General features: G+C 37.5%; 1 protein-coding gene across 1 annotated transcript; it reads left to right on the top strand.

The window, feature by feature from the left end:
* The first annotated feature begins 11,089 nt into the window (after positions 1-11,089).
* LOC131006529 (cytochrome P450 714C2-like) lies at positions 11,090-13,497 on the top strand. The gene is made up of 4 exons (XM_057933681.1): positions 11,090-11,613; positions 11,745-11,971; positions 12,047-12,646; positions 12,925-13,497. Exons 1-4 carry the CDS (start codon positions 11,322-11,324, stop codon positions 13,348-13,350), a joined length of 1,545 nt encoding a protein of 514 aa, XP_057789664.1. The 5' UTR covers positions 11,090-11,321; the 3' UTR covers positions 13,351-13,497.
* The last annotated feature ends 554 nt before the right edge of the window (positions 13,498-14,051 follow it).

The following is a 14,051-nucleotide window of genomic DNA, read 5'->3' as shown; positions in this document are numbered from 1 at the left end:
TTTTTTGCCTCAGCCCCTCGATCGGTGGATTTAATGTGGTCAAGATATTCAGATACGATATATTTATATTTTTATTATATTTAATATTAATATTTATTTATTTAACATGTAATTTATATTATATATATATATATACATATTGAATCATAATATTTATATTTATTTATTTAATATGTAATTAAATTTCAATACTCGTCGTGCATTGCACAGGCGGGAGTACTAGTATCAATAATAATTAACTATATTGTGACTAAAACAAGGTCCACTATATATGAAATAAATAAATAAGTTCATAGTAGTATCTATAAATAAATTAAGATTATTTTTTATAAGCGCATAAAAAAAATTGAATTATTTTTTAGAAAAGGAAGAAGTGTTGGTAACAAAAGTAACTACTACTTCCTATGTATATAAAAATTGTGTGTTTATTACTATTTTCGTCCATTCACAAAGATTGTGTGTTTTCCTTTTTTTAGAAACCCCATTTGTACTTTAAACCTCATTCACATTCAATATTTTACAAATATCCATCATTTACTTATACATTTTGGTGGGTCGAATACTATTTTTTAACACTAAAATCAAATATTCTAACTTTTTTATTAAAATCCGTACCCTCCACTCCACTACACACTCTTTGTGGACGGAAAGAGTACTAATTTTTTGCAACTTAGATTTTACACAAAAATTTGTAGGTTGTCATCTCAACTTTCTCAATGATTAAGATGTGTTGGACTGCATATTGACCACCCGGGGAGGGGTAATTGGGGGTAGGAGGTGGGTTGGGGGTGCGAGAAATACCATGCATATTATGTCAATGAACTCGCATATTGCAAAATAGAACGAGGCATATTATAAAATTAAGCAATCCATCTAATGTCAATGAACCCTACGAAAAAAAATACAACAAATTAAAAAAAAAATTGAGAGGGGCGGTGGGGGGTTGGGGGATGGGTGAGGGTAGGGTGGGTCAGCGAGAAAAAAATCAGATTTGTTGAAAAATGTAATGCATTTTTTGTACAATTTAATGCATTTTTGTGTGTAAAGTTATGAATGTTTCTGTAAAATATTTTGAAAGAAAAATATGTCATTTTTAGAAAATCTAAAAATAATAATAATATTTTTTTGTTTTAGTATTCGATTTTACTCCTGCGCGAATTTTTCCTTGAAAGACCTCTGCCACATGTCATTCTCCTAACGCGCCACATGGATAAATGTGTGGTCCAAATTTGGATCTATATACTACCTAAGGGAAGGGGATGATCTATATGATCCACTCCCTATATATATAGGAGTGAGCTAAAATAAAAACACATTTTAGAATATAAAATAAGAATTATTTTTAGCCCTTAGATCATCAAGATCTACGGTTGATTCATCACCTTGTTGGATGGATTCATGGTCCCGAATTCGAATCACATAAGTAGCAAAAAAAAAATAATAATAATAATAATCGCAATTCATACAGTTATACAACAAATTCATACGTGTTCTACATAGAATTCATATATTTTAACTAATTCGTATTTTATATGTTAAGAAGTGTTTATACCCACCCTAACCATCCCTATATATATATATATATATATGGAGAGGTTCAAGAAAAAACCACTAAATAAAAGAAGAACGAAGAACCATTTTCAGCCATTCGATCATCAAGATCTACGGTGGATGCATCATCTTGTTAGATGAATGCAGATCTTGGGTTCGAATTCTGAAGGGAACAATTTTTTATTTTTATTTTTTTGAGTGCATTAATTTTAACAGCGAATGCATTAATTTTTACAGTGAATGCATTAGATTTGATGGTTCTCACGTTCTCACAAATAATATAGTTCTCTCTAGAACACACCCTATGTATGTATATCTAAAATATTCAATCTCATTGACCACTTATAAAATTTCATTAAATAAAAAATTTATGTAAAACAATACTTTTATTATTCGAATCAAAAATTAATATTTAATTGATGAAAATAATCTATCACATCAAATTAAATTAATTAAAATAATTTATATACAGATAATTTCATTACATAAAAGTAAAATTAAATTATTTAAATCACGACGTAAATTGATTTCCGTGAAATATCGACCAATTTAACGCCTAATTTATGATTATAATGAATCCACATACTTTTCAACTTGACTAGCCGACGTTTAGAGCCCGAAAATTTTAGTTTGGAATACTCCAAAAGATTGTGTACCAAAATAATAAGATGAAAATGTTGGAACATTTTTGTATATTATAGCTGATAATAATTACTGAATAGCGTTTTTTTTTCCACAACTATTTATTGAATTAAAAAAAAAAGTCCCGTGTCCACACTCCTAATATTTTTAGACTTGTGCGCTTCAAAAAAAAATATTTTCAGACTTGTGACTCCGCTTATTATTATTTTAATAACATTCAAAAAGAATATTGAGATTAGATGATATTTTCTCTTTTTCTTAGAGGAAAAATATTGAGGTTAAATGGTATTTTCAAATGTGAGTTTTGTCGCTTTAGATGAGATGATGTTCAAAAGTTAATTATAATGTTTTAAATTTCAGATAATATGTTTAGATTCTTTAGAAGATAGATTGTATAATATTTTAAGCTTCAAATGAAATATAATTAAAAGTCTGACGTTCAAAAGTTAGTGTTGTCTTTCGAGTCATAGATGATGATCTGAATTTACAAGATTCAGATGAGATGCTTAAATTAATTCTTATCCATCAATGTGAAAAAATTGTACAAAATTAATAAATATTGTCTATATACAGTTAACAACAAATATGGCACATATTCTCAACAAGTTACATATTTTTTTTTCTTTTCTTTTCTAAAATCTTCAATCTCACATTGATCTCTTATAAAATTTCATCAAATAAAAATTTATATAAAATGATACTTCTATTATCCAACTAAAAATTAACATTTAATTAGAGAAAATGACTCTATCACATCAAATTAAATTAATTATAAAAATAATTTATATACAAATAATTTCATTACATAAAAATAATATAAAAGATATTTAAATCATGACGTAAAGTATTTTTCGTCGAATTTTGATGAGTTACGGGACTAGTTTATAGTTGTATGAATCCATATACTTTTCGACTTGACTAGCTGACTTGTAGAGCCCCAAAATTTTAATTTGGAAATTGTGTACCAAAATGTAAGCTGCAAAATGTTGGAACAATTTTGTGCATATTTATATTCCCTTTAAATTAAAGAATATGCTGGAGTTTGTAAATAATGTCTCTTTTGTGTCTTGATTGTAGTCATAGGATTCCGACACAATCTAAGTTGTTATTCCATTTTACTCTCTCCGTTTCATTTTAATAGGCTCACTTTTTTGTAGCACGAAGATTAAGAAAATTTATTTTTTAGTAAGAAAGTGGTAATAAAGTGGTGTGGTCTACACCAATTAAGTACAACTTTTTATATCTAAAAAAAATGAGTCTATTGAAATGGAACGGATGGAGTATTAGGAATTTCAAAGATTAAGAAAAAGTGGTAATGGTCTATACAGATAACCAGAACTGCGTCTAACTATATTTTTTTATTACTAGTATTACTTTTTACTTGACTTTACGGTACTTCTAGATAAAATGAAGTGGGATTATAACTTCACCACCACACATTTTGTGCTGGTCTCAGTATATCTTAATGGGAAACAGATGTCGGATTGTCAGTTATTTAAAATATTGGTAGATTTGATATATAAGTTGAGTTAATTGCATATTGAATCACGCTTTGATTACTAAGATAGTATCGTGGAGCACTTGAAAATTGAAATAACAATAAAATATCAAATTCCAAATATTTGAACACCAAAGAACACCGCCATTAGTTCATTCAAGTCGGATTCTCCATGGCAGGCTTACAATCATCATGTTCATGTATCAATAAAATTTACAAATCCATTAAACTTTGCTTATGAAGATTCTTATCATGTCTCTCAATAAAATTTACAAATCCATTAAAGGTTAATATTAATATGTTACATAATATATAACCCTTCTAAGTATATATAGCTCACTTTTATGTGTGACTTACAAGCTATTTCTTAAAAACAAGATTTATTTAATGCACACTTCAATTTATTTTCCAATCATCGAAGAACATATAGTATAAAAAATATTGTACAATGTTGCAACAAAAAATCAGCAGAGTCACCATCGTGAGCGTGGTAGGGCGTGCATGTCATATGCAATTGCAATGCAACATTTGTAATGCCTACTATATATAGTACTATATGCTTTATACGTACTAAACCAAATTTTCTATTTATTCAAATGATGCCAGATCTATATGATTTATAAAAGTCCCCAAGGGGACATCAAGCGATGCGACCTCCTGTGTGTGAACAGTGAGGTCCCGGGTTCAAACCCCACTGCTTCCCCTCCCCAACTCTCAAAAAAAAAAAAAAAAAAACCTTATATAAGGATGAATGAATTAAATATGGCCATTTTTTTTTTAAAAAAGGGAACAATTAAAAAAACCTAGCAAAAATTTTAGGAGATCACAACTAGGATCCAACCTTATTAAAATCTCTTATAAAAACTAGTGAAAGAAATACAGGAAAAAAAAAAAAAAAACTCATCTAAGTATAAAGAATGAAGCAAAAAATGAGTAGAAATGTTGGATAACAACCCTTAACTCTGACTTGTGAGCAAATCTACCACTGACTTCTGACCATATGTTAAAAAGGAAGATATCTTTTTTTTTTTGTTTTGGATAAATTATATAAGTAAATAAAGAAATTTTAAAGACCGCGCGACGGAAGATTTGAATCCAAGACTTAAGTTCTTGAGCATTAACCTCCGCCAAAATATCATTTTATTAACATAAAACGTGATGCATCCATTAATATACAAGCTATATCCCCTTAGGCTGCGTTCTCTTTGTGGGAAAAGGATGGAAAACAAATAATTTCCCTCGTTTTCCATCTTTTTCATGTGCTCTCTTTGTCAGCAAATTTTCTCCCGGCAAAAGTGAAAATTTTCCCGGGCAGCCCCTTTTCCCACATTTTCATCCCAAATCATGATAATATTATCATGACCTGCAGGTGTGATAAAATTTTCCCATGATGTATATTTTTTTTATCTTCCAATTTTGCCCTTAACACTAAGAATGTCAGTGACTGAGTCTTATTCGGATCGAAACCATTAATTTTTTTTCTTTAATTTTACTCCCCATCCCATCCCACCCACCAACCCCCAAAAAAAAAAAATTAAATTTTTCTCGCCACCTCCACCCACCCTCCCCTACCCCACGCCCCCCCCCCCCCCCCAAATTTTTTTTTTGTAAATTTTTCTCGCCACCTTCACCCACCCTCCCCTACCCCACGCCCCCACCCACACCCCTGCCCCCCCAATCTTTTTTTTTTAAAATTTTTCTCGCCACCTCCACCCCACCTCACTAACCCACGCCCCCACCCAGCCCACCCACCCCCTAGACACTACCCCGCCACCCCCAAATATTTTTTTTTAAAATTTTTCTCGCCACTTTCACCCACCCTCCCCTACCCCACGCCCCCACCCTCCCCCTTCCCACCACCACCCCCACCCCCAATTTTTTTTTTTAATTTTTCTCGCCACCTCCACCCACCCTCCCCTACCCCACGCTCCCACCCACCAACCCCAAAATTTTATTTTTTTTTAATTTTTCTCCCCACCGCCACCCACCCCTCCCTACCCCACGCCCCCACCCAACACCCCCTCCACCCCCCCAAAAAAAAAAAAAAATTTCTCGCCACCCCCACCCATCTCCCCTACCCCATGGGTGGGGAGTGGCGTGGGGTAGGGGAGGGTGGGTGGAGATGACAAGAAAAATTTTAAAAAAAAATTGGGGTTTGGGGAGGGGGGGTGTGGTGGGGAGGGAGTGGGTGGGGGCGTGGGGTAGGGGAGGGTGGGTGGAGGTGGTAAGAAAAATTTTAAAAAAAAAAAAATTTGGGGTTGGGGGGGTGTCGGGTGGGGAGGGGGTGGGTGGGTGGTGGCGAGAAAAATTTAATTTTTTTTTTGGGTGGGGGGGGATGGTGGTGGGTGGGTGGGGCGTGGGGTAGGGGAGGGTGGGTGGTGGTGGCTAGGGATGGCAACGGGCCGAATCTGGGTCGGATCTCATCAATACCAGATCCAGATCCATTTTTATCTATGAGATCCGGATCCAGATCTGTGGATCTGAAAATTTTGGATCCAGGTCCAGATCCGCCAGATCCGCGGGTCCAGATCAATGGATCTGCTGTTTTTAAATTCCTATAATCCAATATGCCAAAATGGCTGCCAAATCGAAAACCAATTTATGAACATGATAAATACATGGCTGCCAAAACCAATCTGTCAACATGAAAAATGAAAATGGCTGCCAAATCCAATTCAAAAACACTAAAATTTCGATAAATCCAATCTGAAATGGCTGAATCTAACAAACTCAATCAAAAGCCATAATCTAATCTAACAAAATGGCTGCCAAATCAATGGCCGAAATCAACAAATTTAATGGCTGAAAGGACTGAATCTAACGAACTCAATCTCTCAAAAATGGCTGAAATCAACAATTTATTTAACAAAATCTAACAAAATCAAAATGGTGCGGCGCAACGGCGATCAGTGCGTGACGTGCGTCGAGAGAGCTGTAAAAGAGAGTTGTATGAAAGAGAGTTGGGCAGAGAGTAAAAGAGAGAGTGTGAAAGAAGGAGTCGCCGACCTGTAACTCCGCCTTCGCCGGTGAACTGAGAGGGAGTGAGGCCGACTGCCGACGAATTGGAGTTCTCCGAGAAGGTGGCCGGCGAGCTGGAGCTGGAGTGGTCCGAGAAGGGAAAGAGGGGCGGCGAGCGAACTGGAGGAGGAAAGGCGTGTGCGGTGTGCCGCGTCTGCTGCAACTACTGTTGTCTCCGCCTTCGCCGGCAGCAGGCGAGCGAACTGGTGGGGTGGCGGGCAGCGGACGGCGGCTGGGCGAGGGAGTGAGAGAGAGTGACTGAGGCGGCGGGAGAGTGAGGGAGATTTGGAGATGAACGAGAGATGAGAGGTTAGAGGAGAAATAGAATCTAGGGTTTCAATTTTCAAAGTTATTCTATTTTTTCTATTATTTTTAATTTTTAATATATCTAATACTATTAATAAAATAAATATAAAAAATAAATAATATATTTTAAATAAAATCGGATCCACGGGTCGGATCTGGGTCGAATCCGGATCTCAAATTTCAAGATCCAGATCCGTTTTAGAAAATGAGATCCAGATCCGGATCCAGATCCGCGGATCCAAAAAATTGAGATCCAGATCCGTAAAATCGGATCTGGACCAGGTCTAGGATCCACTGCCATCCCTAGTGGTGGCGAGAAAAATTTAAAAAAAAAAATTGGGGGTGGAGGGGGAGAGGGTGGTGGGGAGGGGGTGGGTGGGGGCGTGGGGTAGGGGAGGGTGGGTGAAGGTTGCGAGAAAAATTTTAATTTTTTTTTTGGGGTGGGGAGGGGATGGGTGGGGGCGTGGGGTAGTGGGGTGGGGTGGAGATGGCGAGAAAAATTAAAAAAAAAATTGGGGGGGGGTGGGTGGGGGCGTGGGGTAGTGGGGTAGGGGTGGAGGTGGCGAGAAAAATTATAAAAAAAATGAAGTATGTCATAAAATAAAATTGAAAGTATGACATAAAATAAGTAAGTCAATAATAAGGGTTATATTGTCATTTAACAATTTATCCATCATTTTTCTACAAATAGAACATGTGTATATGATAAATGAAGTATAGGATAAAAAAAAAATTCCATCAAAGAGAACATGAGATAACAAGAGTGAAAATGATAAAATTTTCCCACCTTTTCATTTCCATCATTTTCTCATGATAATTTTACAACCAAAGAGAACACACCCTTAATAAAATGTCTAATCGCCTATGGTCTCCTTTTACATGTAAGTGGGACAACACAAAAATAATTCCAGACTGTAGATGTAAAATTGCGCAAATTAATAAGAACATAGAATCTTTGTAAAATTATAGTACTATACTACTTCATCCGTCCTACGAATTTTGATGCATATTCCTTTTTGGGTCGTCCCACGAATTTTGAAGCATTTCTAATTATAGTACTCCCTCCATCCACGATTTAATGCCCCACTTTGGTGTGGACACGAAGACTAAAAAAGCTGAAAAATGTGATGTGGATGAAATATAAGGCTAGTTGACTAAAGTGATAAAAAGTGTTGTGAGTGGGTCCACTAGTGATAAAGTGTAGTAAATATAAAATATAAAAATGATAAAGATGTTTTAAGGTGAGATCATTAGTGGCAAATGGTACTATAGGAAAAGAAGAAGAGTATAAAAGTACAAAAAGCTGAATAGGGCTTTAATTTGTGGACAAAAATTTAAGAGCAAGCAGGACTATAAATTGTGTACGGAGGGAGTAACAATTAGCTAAAAAATAAAAATTCTTAATTATAGTTAATTATCACTTTTCTACTTTATTAATTACCTACATACTTAAAAGTTAAAACTCTAATTTACAATTGTTTAATTTCTGTGCCGAAAATAAATGCATCAAAATTCGTGGGACAGATGGAGCATGATTTGATTGCTATTTATGAGCAAATAAGATTTGAAATGGATGGTGCTATTGAAGGTTTATTAGTACACAGTAGTGATCCATGCTATAAAGTCTAACATTTTGTTACTAAGCAAAAGTAAAGTAATGTAAATAAATGCAAAATCAAAACAAATAGTTGTAGTGGATAAAATCCGACTGACCAGAAGTCAGCGAAACCCTCGCCAGAGGGATCAGCGAATTCTCTGCTCGGGGCGACTTCCCTGCTCGCCGCGATTCCTCTGGCGCCTCGCTAGAGGAATCAGCGAAGTCCTCGCCAGAGGAGTCAGCGAAACCCCCGCCAGAGGAATCAGCGAAGTCCTCGCCAGAGGAGTCAGCGAAACCCTCGCCAGAGGGATCAGCGAATTCTCTGCTCGGGGCGACTTTCCTGCTCGCCGCGATTCCTCTGCTCGGGGCGACCTCCCTGCTCGCCGCGATTCCTCTGGCGCCTCGCCAGAGGAATCAGCGAAGTCTTCGCCAGAGGAGTCAGCGAAGTCCTCGTCAGAGGAATCAACGATTCCTCTGCTCTGGCAGAGGAGCGACCCCTCTGCTCTGACAGCGGCATGATCTCTCTGCTCGGGCAGAGGCGTGACCCCTCCGCCCTGGCAGCGGCACCATAGTAAACACCTCAACACGAAAGCAAACAAACGGAATTATACGCTTACGAAAACCTAGTCAAACGTGGGTGACTAGGTCAAACGAAAGTCGCGGAAGATCATTTCCTAAAAATTCGGAGCCGCTAGGGTTTCAAAGAATATTCCAACAAACCCTAGAAGGGCAGCGACTTGGAGAGAAAAAAAAGAACGAGGTCAGGGATACGATCCCCCAAATATCGGAACGACCAGGGTTTAAGGGGATGTGCCAGCAAAACCCTAGCCGTCAGGCCTATACCTATATATACTACTTCATTAACACAATGGAGGGACACGCCGTCATTAACACTCAGACTGATATTTGCGATAATTCTCATTCCAACACATTTTCTAGCATTCTTCTGCCTCCACGCTCCCAGCCTTAGGTTCTCCGGTGATCAGATCAACCGGGACGACCCAACGGCCCTCGCTCATTGCCCAATCATCTCCAACCCCATCAACCAAATCGACTCGATTCACTATTTCATTTACTTTCAATTGCTTTCAATACGATTTTTATTACAATTGTTTACTGACTTGAGCGTCGGAGGCCCTTCCATCGACACCCCCACCGGTGCTCTTCGGAGGGCTCTAACGTTGCTAGTGGTTTCAGGTTGCTAGTGCCCATCGATCCAGACGTGTCTGACGTCACTTTCGTAATTGTTGGATTCATCCCCCACAATAGTATATATAATTTTATGTATTAAACAATTAATAAATAAGCAAATCACAATTTAAACCTTATATAAATTTAAATTAATTAATTAAAAATAAAAAGAGAAAACAAGAAATTAATTTCTGCAAATTACAACCACGCTCCCCCCAAACGGAACTACCGTCGTGTTGTACCTTTCCCTCCCACCCATTCCCCCAGCGGCACATTGTTGCCTCCCATTCAATCTTGCCCATTCTTGCATACACTCCAAGAAAAAAATAAAATATCTTACACAGCACGACCCCTTTCCCCCAAAAATAGTTCTTGCACAAGAGGACTGTCGCCGCCCCCAAAAGTCAAAAACATATCCAAGTTATTGCACAACAACCCCCCACCCCATCCCACCCAAAAAGCCAAATATGTTGCCTCAGTTCTTGCTCTACAAGACTGTCGACATACTCCCTCCGTTCCACGAATCTTGACATGTTTGATTTCGGCACGGAAATTAAGGAATTGTTGATTAGTGTTTCAAGTGTGTAGGTAACAAAGTACTCCATAAAAGTGATAAAAGTAGGAGAGAGAAGATAATAGTTAGTATTACCTTATTTGGAAATGTGTCAAAATTCGTAGGACGGCCCAAAAAAGAATGCGTGTTAAGATACGTGGGACGGAGGGAGTATTACATTCCGTCATTAATCTGTCGTTAATTAATATATTAATTTAAAATAAATTTTATTTTTATTATTTTCATCGTCAATTCGTCGTTAATTAATATTTTAATTTAAAATTAATTTTAATTTTATTGTTCTCATCGTTAATCCGTTGTTAGTTAATATATTATTTTAAAATTTATTTTATTTTATTTTAATTTTAAAAATAATTTTATTTTCATCGTTAATTAATATTTTTATAGTTTTTAGAATTTAAAATTAATTCTATATTTATTTTTAATGTAAAAAATATATATTTTATTATTTATGTCGTTAATTACTATTTTTATATTTTTATAGTTTTTAATTTTTTAAATAAAAATTAAATAATTCATTGTATTATAATAAATTTTATTTTATAAAAATATTACTATATTAAAATGATATATATAATAGTGGAACACGGTGACATACACAAAATTGTCGAGCACTCAATCTCACCTCCATCAGAACACCCTTAAAATTCAAGTAATACTGTATAGTATTTGCAATTTTTCTATATATAAAAAAACAAATAAACAAATGATTGTAATCTGATAATTGTCATCGTTCCAAAATCAAGTGGGGTTCAATTAGTCGTCTGCCTCAGTTTTTAGCTACTATAGGTGGCCTAATTCAATAAACGACTTTCCATGTAAAATGGTGAATAATTGGAGCTATTTTTGCTCTATATAAGGACCTTAATTTCCTTAGAAATATCCCAACAACGAAACGAAAACAGGCAAAGCATCACGTCGCATCGAGCAACCCATCTTACACCATGGCCACACCATATCTGTGGAGCCTCTTCCTTTCGGCCGCTGTGATCCTCGCTCTCCGGCTGCTTTTCCAGCTGTACGATGTCGTGGTGCGGCAGCCGCGGAAGCTGCGCTCCGCCCTGCGCCGCCAAGGCTTGTCCGGTCCGCCGCCGGCTTTTCTCCTCGGAAACATACTGCAGATGAAGAGGGCAAGAGACGCGGCTGCCAAGGACGCCCCCGCCGCCGGCCCCCCGGCAGCTCACAACTGCGGCGCCGCGCTGCTTCCCTTCTTCGACCAGTGGAGGAAGCAATACGGTATGCAATTCGCATTTTACTGTCATATCTCAGCGGATAAGAAATTGTCTTGTGCGAGATATGATAAGAAATTGTCTTGTGCTTATAATACTCTGCCGCGTATTTATCCAAAATTGTGACGCATTTGGCAGGGGAAGTATTCCTTTTCTCGTTGGGGAGCACGCAAATCGTGCACGTGACCCAACCGGAGATGGTGAGGGAAATCACGACGTGCACGTCGCTGGATCTTGGGAAGCCGACGTATCAGGCGAAGGAGCGAGGCGCGTTGCTCGGACAAGGCATCCTTACCTCAAACGGACCTCACTGGGTTCACCAGAGGAAGATTCTTGCACCCGAGCTCTACATGGACAAAGTTAAGGTACAGAAATTGTCCCCTAACAAATTCTTGTCATTTGATTGGTATATATGATGTCACATTTTCAATTAATTTCAGGGGATGATTAGTTTGATCCAAGATTCGACAATGTCGTTGGTGGAGTCGTGGAGGAGTTTAGTGAAGGAAGATGGTGGATTAGCAGAGATTAAGATTGATCAATACATGAGGAGTTTCTCAGGAGATGTGATATCGAGAGCTTGTTTTGGAAGCAATTACTCCAAAGGAGAAGAGATATTCTTGAAACTCAGAGCCCTGCAAGAAGTTTCCTCCAAGAAACTGTTTGCCACTGGAATAGGCATGAGGCATCTTCCCACAAAGAGCAACAGGGAGGCGTGGGCGTTGGAGAAGGAGATCAAAACCTTGGTTCTGGACGTGGTGAAGAAGAGAGAGTCAGCCGGATTCGAGAAGGATCTGCTGCAGATGGTGGTTGAAGGAGCCAGGCACAGTGATCTCCCCCAGGATGCCATTGATCGCTTCGTCGTCGACAACTGCAAGAACATATACTTAGCGGGCTACGAGACCACCGCCGTCTCCGCCACATGGTGCCTCATGCTGCTAGCCGCCAACCCCGACTGGCAGGACCGCATCCGCAACGAAGTCGTCGATGTCTGCAAGGGCCACCTCCCCGATTACGAGGCCGCCAGGAAAATGAAACTGGTCTAGATCTCTTCCTCTACCTCTGTTTATTACTCTCTCCCCGTCCCAACTTTTAGTATTCATATTTCTTTTTTTGATCGTCCCATATTTTGGTATCAATTTCTATTTATAGTAAAAGTAGGTGTGGCTCTTGTTCCACTTTAATTATTTTAACACTCGCATAGAAGGTGAGAGCTTTCAAATGGATACTAAAAATTGGGTCGGAGGGGGGTATATATTTAAAATTCGTTTCTTTACTAGTAACTTATTTTTGTATATATATATATATATATATGCAGTTGACAATGGCGATCAACGAGTCGCTGCGGTTGTATCCGCCGGTGTCGGTGGTGTCGAGGGAGGCCCTGAAGGACATGAAATTCGGGAAGATAAATGTGCCAAAGGGTGTGAATTTGTGGACACTGGTGACCACTTTGCATACCGATCCGGAGATTTGGGGAGCGGACTCGTACGAGTTCAACCCTCAGAGATTTGCGAATGGGATCACGGGCGCCTGCAAGTTTCCGTATTTGTACATGCCGTTTGGAGTTGGACCCCGCGTCTGCTTGGGCCAAAACCTCGCTCTCATCGAACTCAAGATCTTAATATCATTGATTCTCTCCAAATTTCAGATCTCCTTGTCGCCTAAATACGTCCATTCACCCTTGCTAAATTTGGTTATTGAGCCGCGATACGGAGTTGATCTTTTGGTTAAAGACTTGTAATTTCCATTACCATTATTGTAGCATTAATACAAACAACTTCTCAATTCTATTTAGTTTTACCACTGTAATGTCTGTTTTTTTAAACAATTTGTTTACGAGATAATTCATAATTTCTTTTTTTACGATATATATGGAGTATTTCTTTCAGGCGCTTGCAAAACGGGATCATAAAAGTTGATACTGTTGTACGTAAAAGTCTACTCATTATCCATTAAATGCAAATCCATAATGGATTTTAATAAGCCGTGTTGATACTTGTTGTACATAAAAGTTGACTCATTATCCGTGACCAATTAAAGAACAAAAAATCTCCACTACACTCTGCTTAACCCGTACTCAAATTCTGACCCACATGTTAATTCAAGCTCGCATTTTAATCCAAATTATGTAAATGACACTATTTAATTATACAAATGACACTGCTTATAATCAGTGGCGGAGCCATGATTTAAGTTGGAAGGGGGCTGAATTTGTACGGGGGTTCGGAAACAAGAAATTGATTGTTCCGTATATTTAAGGTATTTTTTTTAAAAGACGAACATAATAGTAACAATAAAGAACAATATTTTTATAAATTATATAGTTTCAATATATTATAAATTAGTTTCAATACATTACAAATTTATTTTGGACATTCTGTATAATTAAGGCATTTTCTATTAAAAGATAAGCATAATTGCGAACAACATTTTCATAGATTA

This window comes from Salvia miltiorrhiza, chromosome 1 (genome assembly GCF_028751815.1).
Source record: "Salvia miltiorrhiza cultivar Shanhuang (shh) chromosome 1, IMPLAD_Smil_shh, whole genome shotgun sequence".
In the NCBI taxonomy this organism is placed as follows: Eukaryota; Viridiplantae; Streptophyta; class Magnoliopsida; order Lamiales; family Lamiaceae; genus Salvia; species Salvia miltiorrhiza.
This window is presented reverse-complemented; position numbering and strand designations above follow the sequence as displayed.